Here is a 19,329-nt window from a genome sequence, read left to right on the forward strand (position 1 = left end):
AGCCTTTCGGTTATATAGGTAAGGGAGAAGAAAATAGTGTTTTAAGTAATGAATTCTGCCTTAAAAGAAGTGAGACCATTCCATAGCATGTCAACGGAAGTAACTCTAACAAGGACTGGTAACTAAATCTGTAATATAATTCAACACGAAACTTCTGGATTTTTTTTTTAAAGTCACCCTGATTTAGAGAGAATGTGTTCTTATTAAAAATAAGTGTTTTTATTTTGGATTTCCCTTTAAGGCTTAGTGTTTGACCAGAACAAGGTGAAACCCCGTCTCTACTAAAAATACAAAATTAGCCGGGTGTGGTGGTGCGTGCCCGTCGTCCCAGCTGCTTGGGAGGCTGAGGCAGGAGAATTGCTTGAACCTGGGAGGCAGAGGTTGCAGTGAGCTGAGATTGCACTCCACCCTGGGTGACAGAGCGAGACTTTGTGTCAAAAATAAAAAGAAAAAAATTATAGAAGAGAGAGAGAGCTAATTAATTTAAGGAATGAATTTTAGGAGCTTAAAATTGGAGGCTTTTCTACATGTGACTCTTTAGAAAAAAAACTACTGGCACCACCTTTATTGTACATTCCTATAAGACCTAGAGTTTATTGCTCTTCAAGTGAGCTCTCCCACAACACATGACAATAAACTGTTGGAGGAGGAAAAAAGCTATCATCTCAATGACATAATTTTAATTTTTAACAAGTCCTTTATTTCAGTACAACCTGATTATTTGAAGGTCAGCCCTAGGGTGAAGCTGGAACATGCCTGGAAGAAAAGCTCCTCTTTCCAGTCGCTTTTTCTGTCTTATTTTGGTATTTTCAGTCAGTTTTGCTTCACTGTCCAAGAATGAATTAGAATGATCTCCCAGCACTTCACACGTTGAGCTCGTCTGAGAATGAATGATGCTATTTAATTCTTTGCCATTTCAAATAATTATTTCCTTTAGATCAGTTTTCCTAACTCCACAGCGATTATCAACACTTTCTAGTTCTTGCTTCTTCACCTTGGTACTGTAAAATGATTTGGCAATTTCCATTTATGTGTGATCATTGCTACTCAGAAAGATGAGTATTTATAGAAGGAGAGTGAAAAATCAACAAGGAAGATTTTCTCTCACCCAGCCAGTCCTTTCTAGTGTTTAACAGACCTCAAAGCCAGACCTTTAACCTACTCATAAAATGTCTTCTTTGATCTGTTTTCATTAAAACTAGAAATTAGTACTCCACATTCATGATGGGCCCATCCAAAAGTTAAGGTCTGCTTATTGGTACACTTGGGCCTTTTCTTCACACGATCATTTGTATTTAGACACACACGCCTTTATGCAGTCCTTCCAAATTGTACATTTTTTAGTCATCTTTTCTGATTAAACTTATTATTCCTTCTTCAAAAGGTGGTATCTGTAATGCTTGGCTCAACGTTGCAAGGACAGCTTCTCCCTCGTCCACATTTACTTCTGAAGTGTCTTGACAACATGCAATCATGTTGCCCACCCAGTGCATCATTCCTGGGTCAGAAAATGTCACTGCAAGAGTTGCGTGTGCTTCAGTGTTTTTCCCTTTGTTTTCATACTGCACTTTGAAAAGGATTCAGTGACATCTAATGACATTAATATGAGATTGTATTCTTATGGGGCCCTTGACTTAGGGATAATTCCTCCTTTATATGTTTCTGATATGGCAGGCTAATGTATCATTTTGTTCTTTTATTCCACAAACCCAGCAAATTCTAAGCCTAGGCCTGAGCAACTCAGTCTTTCTAAATCACATACGAACTGTGAATGTTGCTATGATTTACTGTAATATTTTTATATATGCTATATTGATTTATGAATGGTATTTACCCATATACCTCATGACATAAAGCCAGTAGAGAACAAATAAGCATGGATACAGTAAGTATAAATATAAATTTCCATATGATTTATTGTTCCTTGTACATAAGAAATAGTAATATACAACTTACACTGCTTTAGAATGTAAAATGGATAAAAATGTGTACAAAAAAAGCACATTCCTAGAAAAAGGTATTGGCAAATAGTAAAAATAGGGGGAGGTCAAAAGCAAAAAAAACAAAACAAAACAAAAAACCAAAAAAAAAAAAACCAACAATTCTTCAATTCAGTGTGCAAACATTATATAAAAATAGAAATACTAACTCTACAGGCAGTATTTCCTGATAAATTATTTAAATAGCATATCTACACAATCTGAGATATCTATTCCAATGGCAATGAGAAAATAATTTATAAAAATAAAGCAATGGTATACAAGAATGATAGAAAAAAAAAACACATAACTTTCAGAAATTGTATTTAACATTTCAATGCTATTTCCTTATTGGGAATACTTCTCTGCAGAGTTTTTATACTATGTACAACATTGACTTTTTAGGTACTACAGTAGCTTTAAGTTTGTTAGACACTTAAACTCTTTCTGCTTGATCCAAAAATTCTTTACTCAGTCACACAACAAATGAGGTAATATTTGTATGTAAATTTCACCTTTGTCATTTTTTTTCTCTTTTGGAAAAATCGAAGAAAAAAGTGTATATGCTTTCCTTCTCCCTGGAAATAGGCACAAGGGATGGGGTAAAACAGTATTGAAGCCCTCATGGCTTTCTTTGCAATTTAAAACATTTGCAAATGGATAACCAACTAATTCCACTTGAAAAGATAAAACAAAGAAAAAAGAATCCCATACCATCCACCCTGGGCACAAGGCACAGAGCAGCTCATGAGGCTGATTTTCCTTGTGCTGTTCTTGCAGGAGATTTGCTGATAAATGTCAACTACTTGCTCTCAAACACTTTCCATATGAAGCCTAAATTCCAGGCAGAACAGAGTTAATAAATAATCTGTATTTACAATCTTACAGTCACGAAGACTCTCAACAAAGATGACAAGGATAGTCTTTACGCTTCTTCCTGTTCCATGAATAATCCTTCAGCCAGATCTTCCAGAATAAGTAAAAAATAAATATTTTACATCGTAAAGCATTTTAAAAAAATCTACACTCCAAAAGAGAGAATTAGAAAAGTCCATGATAATTCAGGAAAAAAGAGAAAAGGAATGTTTTAGTTAGGTTGACAATAATTTTGTGCCTTTGTAACCATTAAAATACAAGCATGGCTGCCCCTGCTTTGGGAGGCAGCTGGTGCTCACTGAGATGGTAGGTTTTCCTATTTTCCTGCTACATCTGCATAAGCTACATCCAGAATGAAACCACCAATTTCAATGTGACCAGGCAATGGCAGCCAGCACTGCCTTACACTGGTTTGATTCGGATTCCCTAATTCTGGCCACTGCAGGTGACAAGTAAGGGGTGGGGATCAGGGAGGAAGTCCAGAAGCCAGTCTTTCTCTCCCTTTCCTGTTTCTATTTAAGTGTCTATTTACATGGGTTAATCAGCTAACACCAGTCAGCATCATGAAATCCAGCAATAGTCTTTCAATCCCCTGAAAATGACTTAGTACCGAACATGTAACAGTTCCTCCGTATTTTGTCCATACAGTCGTCTCAGGTATGCGCCCTCCCCTTAGTGCTTTGGCCTCTGCTCCCCGTGTTCCTGAAGGAGGATGTCAGGGTGGTTTTGTTTGCTAAGTCTAGTGAGTCCTCCCTTCTCTGACATGCCTGAAAATGCTTTTGAGTCCACTGCTCAGAGATGGCCTCACAATAGCACCCTGCTCTGTGACAAAGGCAGAGTGGAATGGGCACCTTCCCAACTGAAGCAAGTAGATGCTTTTTCAAAAGGAAACCAAAGCAATTGTTTATATGCTTGGAAGATGTCTTATTCATTAGAGGCTGCATGCTGAGTCTGTTTTCGAAAACTGCATTTTCTTGAGGCAGGTCGCATGTTCTAGGAGTCCACACTGATGCAAGCAGAGAAAAAAAGGAAGGCAAGGAGAAGTGATCCTGGGGGTTTTCTCAAGCCCATAGTTCCAGAAGGTGCAATACCAGCATTCGTTTATCATCAGTCTTTCAGTCAACAATTTGATGATTAGGGATCTGTTAAATAAACAAATATAAATAAATATACAAATGAAAACTAATTCATAAAAGCACAGACATCTTAGTATCAGCTAATAAGTTAAACCATATAGGAATAGCTCTACTTTTCTAATGACAAAAGCCTAATTTAAGATTGTTCAAGCATATTAGCATTTAATTTTATGAGCTGACATTCATGCTAGGAGACCAACATGGCATGATCCTTCCAGAACGTATATTATGCTTTCCAAGGCTTTCAATGTTAAAAGTTTAGGGAGTCTTATTTTAAAAATTCAGACTCAAAAATTACATTAATAATTTAGATTTTTTGGTGTAAAATCAACTCTTTCTCTACTCTGATTGATCTTTTCGGTATCTGGCCTTGGCCCAGTAAATATATATTAAGTGTTTATTTTGTGGTAGAGCCAGTGTTGGACTCAGCAAGCTTAAGTAATCACTGAGTAAAAAAGAATGAAGGAAAAAAAAGCTAAGTTTAATAGTAAACATTAATTTAACATGCCAATATGAAAGCAACATTCCTCTCCCTTCTTTGTATACAGGGAAAAGTTGGGAATTCTAACTTGTGCTCTGATGGCATGAATAAAACGCCAAGCAGTAAGATATATAAGTACATAATTGTAAAGAACAGTATTATTAATGAAGTCCAAATTGTATAGGAGCTTTTCTGCAGCCTGCCTTTGCACAGTGTATGAGCAGCGCAGAAACTGCTAAGCAAACTAATACTGTAACTAATAAGCCACAGTGCCTAGGCATTATTCCATTTTTGTCCTTGTGTCCTCACAAGCAAAATAGAAATAACCCTGTCTCCGAAACAGTCTTTACATTGGACTCCCCCATGACTGTCATCCTTGATATTAGTCTGCAATAGAGATGTCCAGTGTACATTCATGGTGATGTTGCTCTTACCTCTACATTCGTATTTCAGGTCGGAGAAGAACACCATTTCTTGAGAGAAGACAAACAACCCTAGTCTACCACCAGCATAGGTTTTATCATAGATGGGTCCTGAGTCAGCCATGATTTTCTTCCCTTCATACATCACCACTCTGCAGGGAAAAAAAGTCTTGTTTAGTGACGATGCTCTTTAATACTTTTGTCTTTTTGTCCATTAGTGTGACTTGAAGTGAAACTGAATCAGTACGATCATACCTAATGAAACCCGTCTTTGGCCTGTGGCTGAGACGCCATCTGTAGGCGGTGAAATCTTTCCAGCCTATGTGACGAGGGTCATGCCACAGGGTGCGCACCTGAAGGAAAAGGAAAAGGAAAGGTTGAAGCACAGCTTCTTCAGGTAAAGATGTCTGTTTCATTCCATCAGAAACAACGCTTGAAAGGTGCCGAGCTGATCTAAGTTAGAGGGCTGCAATGGGGAATTGTTCCAAGCCCTCTCATATTTGTTGTGTGCCACTGAGTGCGCACATAAAGCAGACAGAGAGGGGGGAAGGAGTTTTTTGTTTGAAAAGGCTGGAGGCACCTTAGGATCTGCGGGGCAATTCTTGGTCAAGCTCCCTTTTCGGCACTGTTATGTTTTCACAAAGCAGAGCTCAGTGCTGCAGCTGGTGATGCTGGGAACTTTCTTAGACTCCCTGGGTGGAGTCTTGGTCAAAGCACAGTGTCCCCATCGCTAGTCAGGCACCCATCAGCTCTCTGTCTGCTGTAGGACTTTGCTTCTTACCTGGCCAGGGGTGTTCCCTGTGTGCCACAGGGCATTCCGCAGGTGCTCGCCAGGCCCCGTGGTGGAGTTCACAACTTTCACAGAAAGGCCTGAGTACCCCTGAGCCCTCGTGGGATTGGTGTCCCAGTAGGACTGGGTGACTTGCTTCCACATCACAACATAGAAGCGGCTGCTGGACTGGTAGCCAAAGACAAATCCAGCATAGTCATCGTCCCTTTCGGTGTTGATGAAGAAGGTGCCACTGAAGTCCACAGCATTAAACTCGTCATAACCTGGAAGATGAGCCCAGAGCCAGGTTAAAACCTGCAGCCTTCAGAAGGTTCTCCGTCATGTTCCCAGACATCCTCAGCACCCGCAGGGATAGGTACAACTGCCAGGTTTTCTATTTGTTTTTCCCCATGTATGCATCAGCCTCTTGATCTAAGAACTCACTACTCACCTACAGCGAGTCCAGGATCACAGTTGACGGTCTGGACGAGTTCTTTGCCCTGATGGCGTACAACCCAGTTAGGGTCATTTTGGGATGTCCCTTTGGGATCCAGAGGAATCATCTGGAATCGGCGGAAATCGGTCTCACTGATGTCAACATTCTCAGGACAGATGTCATCAATGTCTGGCACATTGTCATGGTCAAAATCATCTTTGCAAGCATCACCTCGACCATCACCTGAGGTCAGAAAAGCAAGAGTTCAGCAAAATTCTGAAGTGCTATTATTATTACTGGTGTCAGAAATGTCACTATCTTGTCTAAGTTGGCATTTGGTCCCTTCATCCTCTCAAATGCTTTGAGCCTTGTTTTCATTTCCTCAATCTACACAGCCGTGCCAGCAGTCCCTCTCTCAGAAAGTGGCTCCCCTGACTCACCGTCAGAATCCTTCTGGTCGGGATTGGGCACGAGTCTGCAGTTGTCCCTGTCATCAGGAATGCCATCGTTGTCATCATCGTGGTCACAGGCATCTCCCTTGCCGTCTTTGTCATGGTCAGCCTGGTTGGCATTGGGCACATAGGGACAGTTGTCCAGATTGTTCTGGTGGCCATCTTCATCAATATCCTGATTGTTGTCACAGGTATCTCCAATGCGGTCTGAGTCAGAGTCCAGCTGAAAGAGGGATGTAAATGGAGGGTAAATTGCATTATAAACCATTCACGTTAAAGATAACTTATGCCCCCACCACAGGGAAAATTCTTCATTGTTTGATACAGCCAGTGGGGTTTCATGTCTATTTATATACTCCTGCAGAAAGATAGCAATAGTAGCAATTACATTTTAAATGTTTTTTTCCTTTGTTCTTGTTTTCTTACAAAAATCTGAGAAGAGATAATTTAAAAATGTTTTAAATATAAAACTTTCTAAATAAAATCAAATAGAGTTATTTAATTTTTAAAGATGAAATGAAATGTTAACTGTTAACTGTTTAATGTTAAATGAAATTCTCTGGATACTTTAACAGAGAATTTCCTTAGAAGGTTTCAGTTGTAAAACTGTTGACATGTCAATTTCTCTAAGTCCTGGAAAGATGGCAAAAGATGGTCTCTGCGTTGTATACTGTCTGGGTAGCGTTAATGACAGGGATAAATTACTTTGGCTTTTTCTTTTAGGCATTTGATTTTATACACCTAGTATCTATAAGGATTGTCACCTGTAGGCTCAGGTAAAGTCAAACTCTAAATTTTTCCAAAAACAGTTTTTCTCAGAGTACTTTATTCAAAATGCATGGGATGCTTAGGGACTGTTTATATACACACTGGAATTCTTCTTGCCAGTATTTATGGTCTTTGCTTATCAGATTTTTACATCATGCTTGAATTTTGTTGTAAAATTTATTCTTATCTGAGGCATCAAAAACTCATCCAGTGAGGTTACATGATATTGAAATTTAATTTATGGTAAGTTTCAAACTCAAAATAAATGATTATCAATGCCATCTGATCAGCAAAGCTAACCCAGATCATTCAAGCTTTTGATGGCCCCAGAGCCATTCATCCTACTGTTTTATGCTTGACAAGACTTCACAGGAACAAATCTTAGGAGGGAGAAGCTGGATTTCCTCATTTCTTTAATCTTATAAAAATTTACCATTAAAAAAAAGCTGGTTTCTAAGCTTCCAGAACAATTCATTTTAGGGGGAAAAAAGCCTTAAATTTTATCCTTAGAAAATGATGGGCAGTTACACAAGAAAGAAAGACTTTCAGACAGAGAGCCCGTTCTGTGTAATGTTGATGTGTAGCGCTCCTTAGCATAGGTAAAGAATGTTCGTAATGCCAGAAACTTTTGAAGAATGACAAAGAAATGGGGTTTCTCCGAGTTTTGGACATATCCTTAGTTTGATGATTTTCTTAGAGCTAGATTACATCATTAGCCATGAAAATGGTTATTTTGCTTGTGCACATTTATTTTTCCATCTCTTAGTATTACATATGATTAATATTATTGTACAGTTGTCAGTCACAAATCTCTGCTTTGTATAATTTATCTTAACAATGGTAGACCATGCTGAGCAAGTCCAATAGCCCTTCTTACAGAAGGTAAGGCTGAAGTTACGAGATCTTCATGCTAAAGATCTGTGAGACTCTGTGCAAGGAGCTCACATCAGGCAAATTATTTACATGAACATATCCCAGTTGGCTGTGAGAACCCAGGGAGCCACGGTAATGAAAATGGTTGAACTTCGTTAAGCTCGTTTTTCAAAGGCCATGAAAGGACTATTCCAACAGTTTACTGAAAGACTCTGAAAGGAGTCCACCTACCTGATCTGGATTGTGTTCCAGGGGGCAGTTGTCACACTGATCTCCAACCCCATCCATATCCGTGTCTCTCTGGTCCACATTGTAGACGTACTGGCAGTTGTCCCGCTCATTGAGGATACCTGAAGAGAACAAGGGACAAATAAGAGCTAGGTTCTCCAGCCTTGCATGTGTCCACCACAGTGCATACTAATAGCCAGGACTAGACAGAAGTAAGTTTGGAAAGCGGTGCATGTCCCTGGCTCCCGCGGGCCCGCTGATCAGGCAGCACCTTACCGTCCCCGTCAATGTCTGCAGCACAGGCGTCTCCTTCCCCATTGCTGTCTGTGTCTGCCTGATCTGGGTTGTGGTTGTAGGGACAGTTGTCACAGCGGTCTCCCACGTCATCTCTGTCATAGTCATACTGAGCTGGGTTGTAATGGAATGGACAGTTGTCCTGCAAAGAGAAGAAATGGAGCGCTTAACAGTGTTGTCCCTGAAAACAGCTCAGGCCTCAAACCACGTGCGTAATACGTCTAAAGCTGCGAAAATCGGCAATGATTACTTTCTACTTTGTGGATAGGCTAATTGAGTACTCAGTGTAAAATGATCGCTACGAAAGTTAAAAGGACATAGTTAAAAAATGGGTCCCCATGGGTTAGAAGTTAGTGAGATGTAGAATATAATCCCATCATCTCAGTTCGTAGTGTGCCCAAAGTCAATTTTACTGTCATTTCGATGTGACATTTGAAATGAATCTAGGGAACAAAGTGACATTTGTTTATGCATTATAATTTCTCAAGTGCAGAGAAAAACAGTTCTGATGAAAAACAAAACCCTCATTTAAAAATTTTCTTGGCAACATCTACATCCTTAAACTACTGGAACACAATGAATAATTTCTAATTATCCTGTGTATTGATTTGGTATATTTTTTGCTATAGCCATGTAATTGCCTTGAATCCTGAAGTGTTTCAGGCTGTTGCTGAATTAAAAAGATGAAAACGGGATGGAAAACTGTTTTTACCCGGTCATCTGGAATTTTATCATTGTCATCGTCATCATCACAGGCATCACCAATTCCATCCTTGTCATAGTCTTCCTGGCCTGAGTTGGGGAGGTTGGGGCAATTATCCTAGGAAAGAGAAGACAGATATCACTGCTTCAGTCGCCTTCCTCATGCTCAGCTCATGCACGAGGAGTGTACCTGGAATTCCAGATAGAAACAGAACAGAATTCGGCTCAGTAACAGCATATGTTTTTTTATGGGAAGACAAGAAAGTAACACTTTTCTTGGGGGATATACCTACAGAATTTGTGTAAATGCTCTAGGCTTTATAGATGTTGTGAACACAAGTCATGTTTTGCTGGTGTTTGGATAGAGTACTGAACTTTATTTTGGACAGAAGAGTTGACTGTGGAACACAGTTGCCCAAAAGAGCCTGTTCATGTTTTTGGCACCAAGTGATACTGATTTTCATCGGAATTACTGCCCCTCTACCTTTGGGAGATTTCATCTTTTAGTTTCATGTCCAGACTTTAAGTATTTAAAATTCCTTAGCCTGTGTTTTGATAAGGTGATGGGCCCCCTTTCTGGAGGCACCCAAGGGACCTGGATCTACCTTTTTGCAGTGGTAAGTCGCATTGGCCACGCACACCAGGTTCTCATTGGGCCAGCCATCCAGGTCTGTGTCCTCCCCGCAGATGATGCCGTTGCCAGCGTAGCCGGGCTTGCACTCGCAGCGGTACATGGGGTCGCTGTAGTGGCCCAGGTAGTTGCACTTGGCGTTCTTGTTGCAGTCGTGGGTTCCATCCGTGCAGGGGTTACGGGGCTTGCACACCTGAGGGCACACCATCCTGTTGTTACCCAGAGCTTTCAAGAATCCCCAGATTTCATGGAAACAACAGTCCAGATCCCCGTCATCTCTGAGCAGACAGAGGCTCCATTTGGAAGAATGTGGGTTACCTCTGTTCCTCCCCATTCTCCCTGAGGCTGTAGGCGAACTTTGCTTTATGTTTCTTTTTCTTGAATTTGCTCAGCACCTAGGCATTTACAAGTCCATCTGCTCACAACTTATTCCAGAGCAGCATTTTTAAATATGGTAGACTATTTTTCCCCTGCAGGATTTACCATGGATTTTCTAGTCACATTTCTAAAACTAGACTGTACATTCATCTCCTCGCCCTTTTTTTTTTTTTTTTTCGTGAATGGTATGAAATTACATTCCTCCCTCTCCTAGTTGTTTTGGTCAAGGACAGCTCTCCTCTCCTCTGGTTTACTCGTCTAGCTGACTGTACCTGTTTGTTGGCTGTGGCATATTCGACGCCCTGGCCAAAGGGCTGTGAGCCGGTGAAGCGCGGGGGGCAGGGCAGGCAGTTGTAGCCGGGGTCCGTATTCTTACACCTGTGCTCTCCGTTGTGGTTGAAGCAGGCATCAGGCACTTCTTTGCACTATGGAGGAAATAAGAGCGTGCTTCGTGTTCAGAAGTCACTGCCATAAGGAAGCGACTGCACGGGTTAGCTGCTTTCCTAGATCCAGAAACTCGGAGCCGCATCAGTTCCTCACCTCATCAACATCTGTGCACTGGATGCCATTTCCACTGTAACCAGGGGGACAAGCACCACATTTCCAGCTGCCATCAGGGTAGCTAGTACACTTCACACCGGCAAAGCAGGGATTGGACAGGCATCCATCTGAGACAAGGAGAGAGGGACGGGCACAGTAATGGTTAGCCTAAGATGCCATACTGCCATGCTGAGCACTTAACACAGTGTAAGATATTATAGGGTATGGGGAACTGATAACTTGTTGGGATTTATGTTGTCCACCTGCATCTTAGCACAATCAGATCACTCAGGACTAACCAAGCTGGAATCTCCTCGAATGCTGACTGCAGCATTCAGTAAAATAGCAAAGCTCCTAGGTCATTTCATCCTGGGCTGCGTGGCTCACCAATTGGACAGTCCTGCTTGTTGCAGATCTGGTTTTCTGTCACATCACCAATGCAGTCCTTGCCTCCAAACTGGGGTGTGGGGTTGTTGCAGAGCCGGCTACGTTTCTGTACCCCTCCTCCACAGGTGACAGAACAGATGTCCCATGGTGACCAAGGACCCCAGCCTCCATTGACTGTAAGAAAATGAACCACAGGCAACAATTAAGATCAACTTTCAAATCCCTCCCTTGTCATAGACTCTCCTAAGCCCGTTCAAGAAACCTCTGCTCCTCTGACACATGGAAAGAATGCTGGGGAAGAGGGTGAGTTTGGTTTTCATTAAAAGAAGTTGCTGAGCATGCAGGACTTTGCTTCTGTTTGTTTCTCTAGTAGGTAACCTTCCTGCTCTATGACCCACTGAACTGCAGGCTGCAGATACCAGGCAACCAGCTGGGCGGAGCTGCTGCCCGTGCTCAGCCTTGCAGCTGAGCTCACACTTACTGGGGCAGGCGTCTTTCTTGCAGGCTTTGGTCTCCCGTGCTTCGCCTTCACAGGGTTTCCCGTTCATCTGGGGGCTGGGAGAGTTGCAGAGCCGGATCCTTGTGATCACACCGTCACCACAAGTCACAGAACAAGATGACCACGGGGACCAGTGGCTCCAGCCACCATCCTGTTTAACTAAAGTACAAAGTTGGTGGTCACAAATGGTTTTGGCTTAGAGATAACCAAATAGAATCCCTCATCAGGAGCACACACGTTATTTCCAGGAAACGGTCAATGGCAACTAAACCCAGTGTACGGTAGAAATTGGCTCCTGGCCACAGGCCCAAATGTCAACATGGAACGTTTTCTACCAGAGAACGGATAAGTTAGCTGTTTTTATGGGTTGCTGTTAATATCCTAACATTTACAGGGTGCTTACCACGAACCAAACTCAATGTTAACTGCTTTACATGCAGTAGCTAAAGAAAATGCTCAAGATAAACTTATCAAGAACTATCATTATCTCCAAGTTGCGAATGAGAAAACAGCCTCAGAGAGGGTAAGCTGTGCTCAAGGGTGCACAGGGAAGCAGTGGGATTGGGATCCAGAAATCCTAGAACCCATGTTCTTAATGTGCATGCTGTGGAACTGCCCTCGGTGACGACAACAAGGACAGGTCAGTTCTCCACGTCCCTAAGAGGCCAAGATGCTCACATCTCTTGTCGCACTCCTGAATGTGGCAGGTGCGTGTCTGGACCGAGGAGCCCTCACATCGGTTGTTGAGGCTATCACAGGAGCGGCCGCGCTGCTGAATTCCGTTGCCACAGCTCGTAGAACAGGAGGTCCACTCAGACCATGGAGACCAGCCATCGTCCGCAGAGTCACTGGCTGCAGGGGAAACAGAGGTTCATCAGGTACACGATGGTTAGGACAAGCTGTTCTTCAGAGGGCTCTGTTCAGTGCCCTCCACTTGCCTGAGGGTGAAAAGCAATACATTTCTTTCTTTTTGGCTTTACTGAGGTGTAATTGACAAAGACGATAGACATTTAAGGTGTATAATATGTTGTTTTGATACACACATGTATTGTGATTACCACTGTCAAGCTAGTTAACACGCCTCCATCATCTTACAGTTACTTTTTTTTGATGACTTAAGATCTACTCCCTTAGCAAATTTTAAGCATACAATCCAGTATTATTAACTACGGTCACCGTGCTGTACGTGAGCTCTCTAGAACATAGTATGAGCTGGTACAAAGTTGCCGTTATACAGGATGAAAAGCAACATACTTCTTAGGCCGGCGGCCCAGGGATTTACCCCAGGTCATGATGTGTACAGCAGTGGGGTAATCGGATGCTTTGCCTGGCTCAGTACAGCTGAGCCTTCCCACAGAGTGTATGCTCTCCTATTCATTGCTTTTCCTTTCTCCTCTCAGCAATGCCAATGAGTTTTCCTCTACTGACTTAAGATATCTAGGTAGGCATTTCCAGTCTCAGATCCAGGAATGCGTGAGTCTGAGGAAGCTTACAGGAGTCGTTTCCGTCAGGGGAGCCATACACCATGTGTTCGACAGATGAGTTTGAAGGCAGCCGAGCTGTTGTTGGCTCTGGCTCCAACTCGGCCATGAGTTAGTCAGTTTGTTGTTCCTCTCACCCCAGCATTTGGGGCCTTCTCTGCACATATTGTCATAAGAGGACAGCATGTTTGTTTACCATCTGCCCAGGCACCACGGCTACAATCACATCTAGCTGTATCCGACAGAAGACAAAGAACTTATTTTCTTTGGACATTAGTTGTAAGTTTTCTTAGCAATCCCTGATTCAAGTTCAGAACTTTGCTACCTCCAGCTAGCTTTGTTCCTTTGAACGCACATCTCAAGTGAATGCGGAACAGAAAATAGATGTAAAAACGATCATTACCGTGCCAGTATCGTGAATATGATCCCTGGATGGAACTGGTTATTCTGAGCTGTGACAAAGGTATGTGTGTGTGTGTGTGTCTGTGTGTGTGTGTGAAGGGCACGTGCTGTTTTTCTGTTTTCTTCCTTATCTCAGTTGTGATGAATCACTTTTATAACTTGTACCTGCTACATTAAATATTGTCTCAGCAAAGTCATTAATTTTACTGGTAACAAAAGCCAGGGATAAGGTGCCATGGAACAATATCATGCCTTATTTCTTTTGGTGCTCTGGAGCTCAAATTGCTGTTATTCTCTTAGGCCCTCTTATCCCTACAGATAAAAGGGGCAAAACTTCCAGGCCCCATCAGGCCAGCTCACACAATAAGCCTGTCAGTATCTCTGGTGAGCAGATTTTTCTTAACTCTGTGCCACTAAGGTCAAATTCTAAAAGCAGTCAACTTAGAGCAGTTGCTGCCACATCTTCATCTCTTTTCCTCAAAGCAAAAAAATCAGAATTAATGAGCTATACCAAGATCTTCACTGCCATTACTGCAATCCAGATGGGGTAATTATGATGTACTGATAATGGAGTTTTGGGCTGTGTACAGCAGATAAGCTGTCAGTTAACCAGCTGCTGCAGCCAGAAACTGAATGAAAGCATGACGGAGATGGGGGTGGGGCTCCAGTGTTGTGCTCGGCTCTCTAGGGTGTATGTAGAACTGATCTAGTCACTGAAGAATAGTTACGCCATTTGAGGAACTTACGCCAACAGCGAGGGCAGCATTCTCCATCAGGAACTGTGGCATTGGAGCAGGGCATGATGGGACAGGACACCTTTTTGCAGATGGTAACTGAGTTCTGCAGGGCAAGAGAGTGTGAGGGGAACAGGCTGCTGAGCATGTTGCGTTCAGAAGTCTACATCCTGTAACATTTCCTTTACAAGCCAAAACATGGTCAGGGCTGTCAATGCTCTAGTGGAACGATTTTCATAGAAGATCTGTCTCTGTCATATTTGCAACCACCACTATCGTAGAGACAGTTCTAGTGCTAGCTGACGTGTCACTCCATTGCTTGGAAAGTTCTTTTTAATTGCTACTTAGTCAAGGGTGGAAGTTACAGTACGAAGAATGTATAGCAGAGGAACCAACCAACATCATGGGCCAAATCTATGTCTGAAATCAAACTCAGGAAATTCAGCCAGGACTTTTACATTTTTATATTATGTGTTTGGGGGGAGGAAGGAAGATCTACAAGCATTTTTTTTTCTCATCTATAGATCCGTGATCTGTCTCTATACTGGAAAAGAACGGGAATTTAATGAAGTTGGTTCCCAAAGCCAGTCATCTGTGATTTGTATTTAAGCAAATTCAAATACTTTGCTATTAATAGATAAGCCAGGTGAACCTCCAAACTCACTGGCCACTGGCATGGGGGAATGCTAGAGTGAATCACACACAGCTGAGAGTGCCATCTGAGCCAAGTAGACAGTAACATCCTAACAGTGTCAGGCTAAGTGATGTGAAAAACAATTGCTAGTCTACCAAGAGAACTTATGCCAAAACTGAATATAAATCGGGGTTGGGGAAAAAAAAATGAATGTTCCAAGCAGGTTTTATTTACCTGAAATTCAACACTTAGTCTTTGAACTAAGGTAGGTAAATCATTCAGATGTCTTAGTAGATTCATTCTCTTAGATACTTAGCCTGGGGTGTAATTAATACTTTGATAAACCATCTGAGAGTTTAAAGAAGAATTTATAGATGCCATAATTGCATCTTAAAGAAAAAGAAAAAAACACTTTGGTATCAGGCCATGGAACATAAAAAGAATCTCTGTGGCGATTTGGGTATTTCCCCAAAGATGTAGGTTCAAACAAAAGCTGTCGATTCTTATTCTGGTTGGTGAAGACTGCTTACCTGACAGCGGCACTCGGTGCAGCTATCAACAGTCCATTCCTCGTTATTTCTGTACTGAACTCCGTTGTGATAGCACAGGGGAGGCCGCCTCAGCTCATTGGCCAACTCTTTGTTCTCTTCAGTCTGAATGGGAGAGAATATCATTAGTGTCCACCCCCATTTTCAGTCATTTGGGACCATCTGTTGTAAACCTGCCAGGGTTCATGCTAATGGGCTGGGTGCAGAGGTCACTGACCACTTTGCGGATGCTGTCCTGCAGCGTGGTCACAATGGTGCGCAGGCCCCTGAGTTCCAGGACCATGCTGGACAGCTCATCACAGGAGATGCCGCAGATGGCTTGCAGGTCCTTTGTCTTGTGGCCAATGTAGTTAGTGCGGATGGCAGGGCTGGAACCATTCACCACGTTGTTGTCAAGGGTGAGGAGGACACTGGTAGCTGGCAAGAAACAAAATGAAAACTTCAAAGAGAGACTCTTACCAACCAGCCTCTTGAGTTCTTAGTGGTAGAAGACATTTCATTTGGTGTGAAGGATGCACGTAGAGGGGTGGCGTGTAAGCGCACATGTGTGTATATGTGTGTGTGTATGATACCCCTTGAGGTCACTTTTGTATGCCTCTTAATGATTTTACTGGGGGTAATTTATGTACAACCACTATTGCTAAATTCCTCAGCCTGTTTTTGGTGGAATTTCCCCCCGATTTCCCTATGTGCCCTAAAAATAGAGGGGTACTCACAGCTGGAGCAGCCTTTGTTCCTGAGGATGTCTTCTGGTGTGGTTCCAAAGACAAACCTCACATTCTGCAGCACCCCCTGTGGACAGAGGATACACATTACCTGTAGAATGCTGAGGGGGGTGGGGATGGGGTTGGGGGGGACTGTCTCTATTCTAGGAAAAGCATACAAAAGATGTTCTAAAAGCTTCAAAGAGCTGTCTTAAGATCACTATGTCAAAATAACACAGCAACATAAATTGCCAAACAACTTCAAAATCTTAATTGTGACTTCTGCCAAGTCTTGAGTATTTTACAAAGAATTCAGTTATCAGCCTACTTGGGTACACAGGAAATGGAATCTGATCCTAAGCCCAGAGGATAAAATGACACTTTCCAGTGTCAAAGAGTTAAATGTGGGAGTTCAAAGCCACCGTTGCAAAGATCTAGAAGTTAAGGCACAGATGAAGCTGTAACAGCAACAACTAACTGCTATTTTAACCTTTTATGTGAGACCAGCTGCATCCCCATGAGGAATGCAATAGCAAAGTGGTACTGATTCTGCCCATAGAAAGTATCCATTTCAAACAAGATTAAAATTGGGGGAATGCATTTGAAATAAGCTATTTTCTTAAGAGCCTAGGGAGTATCTAAGGCTTGAACAGGCTGATTGCTAAAGGAAAACCATTTCTTGTTTCCTTGAGTAGTTTTCAGAGTGTGCTTTCCAGACTACCAGCATCAGCATCACCTGGTACTTATTAGAGTTGCAGTTTTACAGAATCCCAAACTCTGGGGCTGGGGTGCAGCAGGGTGAGCTTTCACAAGCCCTCCAGGTGATGCTCATGCAGCCTAAAATCTGAGAACTGCTGCTTTAGAGACAGGATTTCCTGTAGCCCTCCTGGCAGGTCACCTGTCTAGCAGATGATCCCACGGAGCAGGGCTCAGAGAAGAAGCCTCACCTGGAAATTGTCATTGACGCCCCCCTTTGCGATGCGGAGTCTGGCGATGCTGGCCAGGTCTCTGGTGAAGACGCTTTGGATGGGGACGTCCAACTCGGCATTCTCCATCTTTTCACAGTCGATGTACAGCTGGGCCCTGTCTTCCTGCACAAACAGGGTGATGCTCTTCCACTGGCCGGTTGCCAGGAGAGCTTCTTCCACAGACACCACGTGCTGCTTTCCTTGGACGGTCAGGCTGAGGTCCAGGGTGCCCGCCTTGCCGTTGGACACCACGCTGAAGACCTGGCCGGAGTGGTCTTTCCGCTCCAGGGCCAGCAGCGTGCCCCGGGTCTTCTTCATCTGCCTCAGGGAGGCCAGAAGCAGGAAACCCTTCTCTGCCCGCACAGCATCCACCAGGTCTTGGAACTTGTCATCAGGCACAGGGGGGATCAGGTTGGCATCCTCGATGCGGAAGGCTGGGCTGGAAGGGTCAGGACCCTTCACCAGTCGGCGCCCAGACCCCTTGCGGGCAGCCCCGGTGAGTTCAAAGATGTCAAACACGCTGTTGTCTCCCCCAGACTCTGTTAGGCAGGAAGGAACACATAGTGAGCTTTGGAGGCTGGGACCAGCGGTAGGGGGCTGAGTCCTTAGGGGTGGAGACAAAGGGCTGGGGTGAAAACTGGCAGCCACTGAAAGAGCTGAATAAACACCAGGATCAGAGTGAAGCTGCGTCCTGATGTCCAGTCAGGCTCAAGAGCAAAGGAGCTGGGAGAGGACAGCATGTGAAGGGGCACACCTGGGGTAGCCAGCCCCCCTTCTTCGTCCCTCCCTCCCCTAAAGGTGCCACACACACTCACCTGGAATGCGGTTGGTGCCACACACATGCAACAGGAACAGGACGCCTAGTCCCCAGGCCAGCCCCATGGTGGAGCTGTTGGTGCCCAGCAGGGATCCTATAGCAGGAAGCACAAGAGCCCAAGGTCAGAGATCAGTTAGGCAGGGAGGGTGGGCAGAAACCGGGCTGGGCATGGGGACAGGGCCGGGACCATCCCTCTTTGACCCCGCATTTGCTGAAATGAAGGACAACAGGATTACTTTCCAGAGAGCGTAAGAGAGAGAGAGGGAGAGACAGACAGACAGACGTGGAGGAAAGAGATGCTGGTTTTAAAGTGTGCGGGGCGCAAGACCAACAATTTGGGGGCTTTTGGGAAGTCGAAGGTGAACAAGATCAGGAATGTAGTCTGGAGTTGCAGGGAGGGCACGGGGAAGTACAGACTCTTCCCTGGAGTGCTGATACAAAGGCTTAAGGAGAACTTCAGAGAGTAAAGAAATCTTGGGGTGTCCTGATGAGTTGGTTTGTGAACCCCAAGGCTGGAGAGGATGGCTCTGGAGCCTTGTCCCGAAGAGTCCTCCAGCGGCCGAGAGGGGCGGGCTGGGGCAGGAGAGCGGGGAGAGTGTGGGTTCCGGGGTCCACCAGAGGGACTGAAGCCTCAGCGCTCCGGGTGGATGTCCCCGGCAGCTTTGGTCCTCGGCGGCCGCCGGGGGCGACTTACCTGTGTGTACCGGAGCGCGGCGGCCGGGAGCGGTGGAGAGGACGGCGAAGGCTGGAGGGGCGCGGGGACCGCCTGTGCGTCCGAAGTGGAGGTTGCGCCGGGAGAGAGGCAGGAGCCCCGAACTCGCAGGCCAGCTCGGGCGCAGTGGCTGGCAAGGCGGAGGAGCAGCGCGCTTTTAAAGGGGCGCTCGCATTCCTGGGGATTCCTCCGGCCAATGGGCGGCGGCCGGGCAGGAAGCGGGAGGGGGGCCAGTCTGGGCTCCTCTCTCCGCCCCCCGCTGCCTGGCGCGCAACTTTCCAGCTAGAAAGTGAAGGGGGCGGGGGTCGGGGCTTGGGAGCGCTGGAACTTCTCAGAAAAGTCGGTGCCCGCCCACGCAGCCTTGGCGCGCACGGGCTAGGCGCTCGCGCTCTTGCGCCACGCGGGCTCGGGGTGATCAGCGAGCATCCCGAGCAAGGACGGGGCTGGGGCGACCACCCAGGAGGGCCCGCGGGGTGGG

At 44.4% G+C, this 19,329-nt stretch overlaps 1 protein-coding gene across 2 annotated transcripts; it reads right to left on the reverse strand.

Moving 5' to 3' along the window:
* Window positions 1–683: 683 nt before the first annotated feature.
* On the reverse strand, window positions 684–19,125 carry THBS1 (thrombospondin 1). 2 transcript variants are annotated; one of them, XM_011932647.1, is made up of 22 exons: window positions 18,834–19,125; window positions 18,138–18,233; window positions 17,302–17,861; window positions 16,367–16,442; window positions 15,868–16,067; window positions 15,633–15,755; window positions 14,481–14,574; window positions 12,530–12,703; window positions 11,834–12,010; window positions 11,353–11,526; window positions 10,966–11,093; window positions 10,698–10,850; window positions 10,022–10,240; window positions 9,427–9,534; window positions 8,697–8,856; window positions 8,424–8,542; window positions 6,540–6,774; window positions 6,115–6,342; window positions 5,676–5,947; window positions 5,150–5,247; window positions 4,907–5,046; window positions 684–3,997 (listed from the first exon to the last, which is right to left on the reverse strand). In XM_011932647.1, exons 2-22 carry the CDS (start codon window positions 18,202–18,204, stop codon window positions 3,990–3,992), a joined length of 3,513 nt encoding a protein of 1,170 aa, XP_011788037.1. In that variant the 5' UTR covers window positions 18,205–18,233; window positions 18,834–19,125; the 3' UTR covers window positions 684–3,989. The 2 variants fall into 2 exon arrangements, with proteins under 2 accessions (XP_011788037.1, XP_011788038.1); XM_011932648.1 differs by having other exon boundaries at window positions 18,138–18,350.
* Between the last annotated feature and the right edge of the window lie 204 nt (window positions 19,126–19,329).

The sequence above is a fragment of the Colobus angolensis genome, unplaced genomic scaffold (assembly GCF_000951035.1).
Source record: "Colobus angolensis palliatus isolate OR3802 unplaced genomic scaffold, Cang.pa_1.0 Scaffold97, whole genome shotgun sequence".
Classification (NCBI taxonomy): domain Eukaryota; kingdom Metazoa; phylum Chordata; class Mammalia; order Primates; family Cercopithecidae; genus Colobus; species Colobus angolensis.

What these genes read in the sequence shown, in the direction of transcription:
- THBS1 (XM_011932647.1), bottom strand. Translation starts at nt 18,204, where the DNA reads ATGGGGCTGGCCTGGGGACTAGGCGTCCTGTTCCTGTTGCATGTGTGT. An exon ending in AGGACAGCATCCGCAAAGTG is followed by an intron (nt 15,756 to 15,867) that starts GTCAGTGACCTC and finishes TCTCCCATTCAG; the next exon opens with ACTGAAGAGAACAAAGAGTT. An exon ending in ATAAAATTCCAGATGACCGG is followed by an intron (nt 8,857 to 9,426) that starts GTAAAAACAGTT and finishes TTCTCTTTGCAG; the next exon opens with GACAACTGTCCATTCCATTA.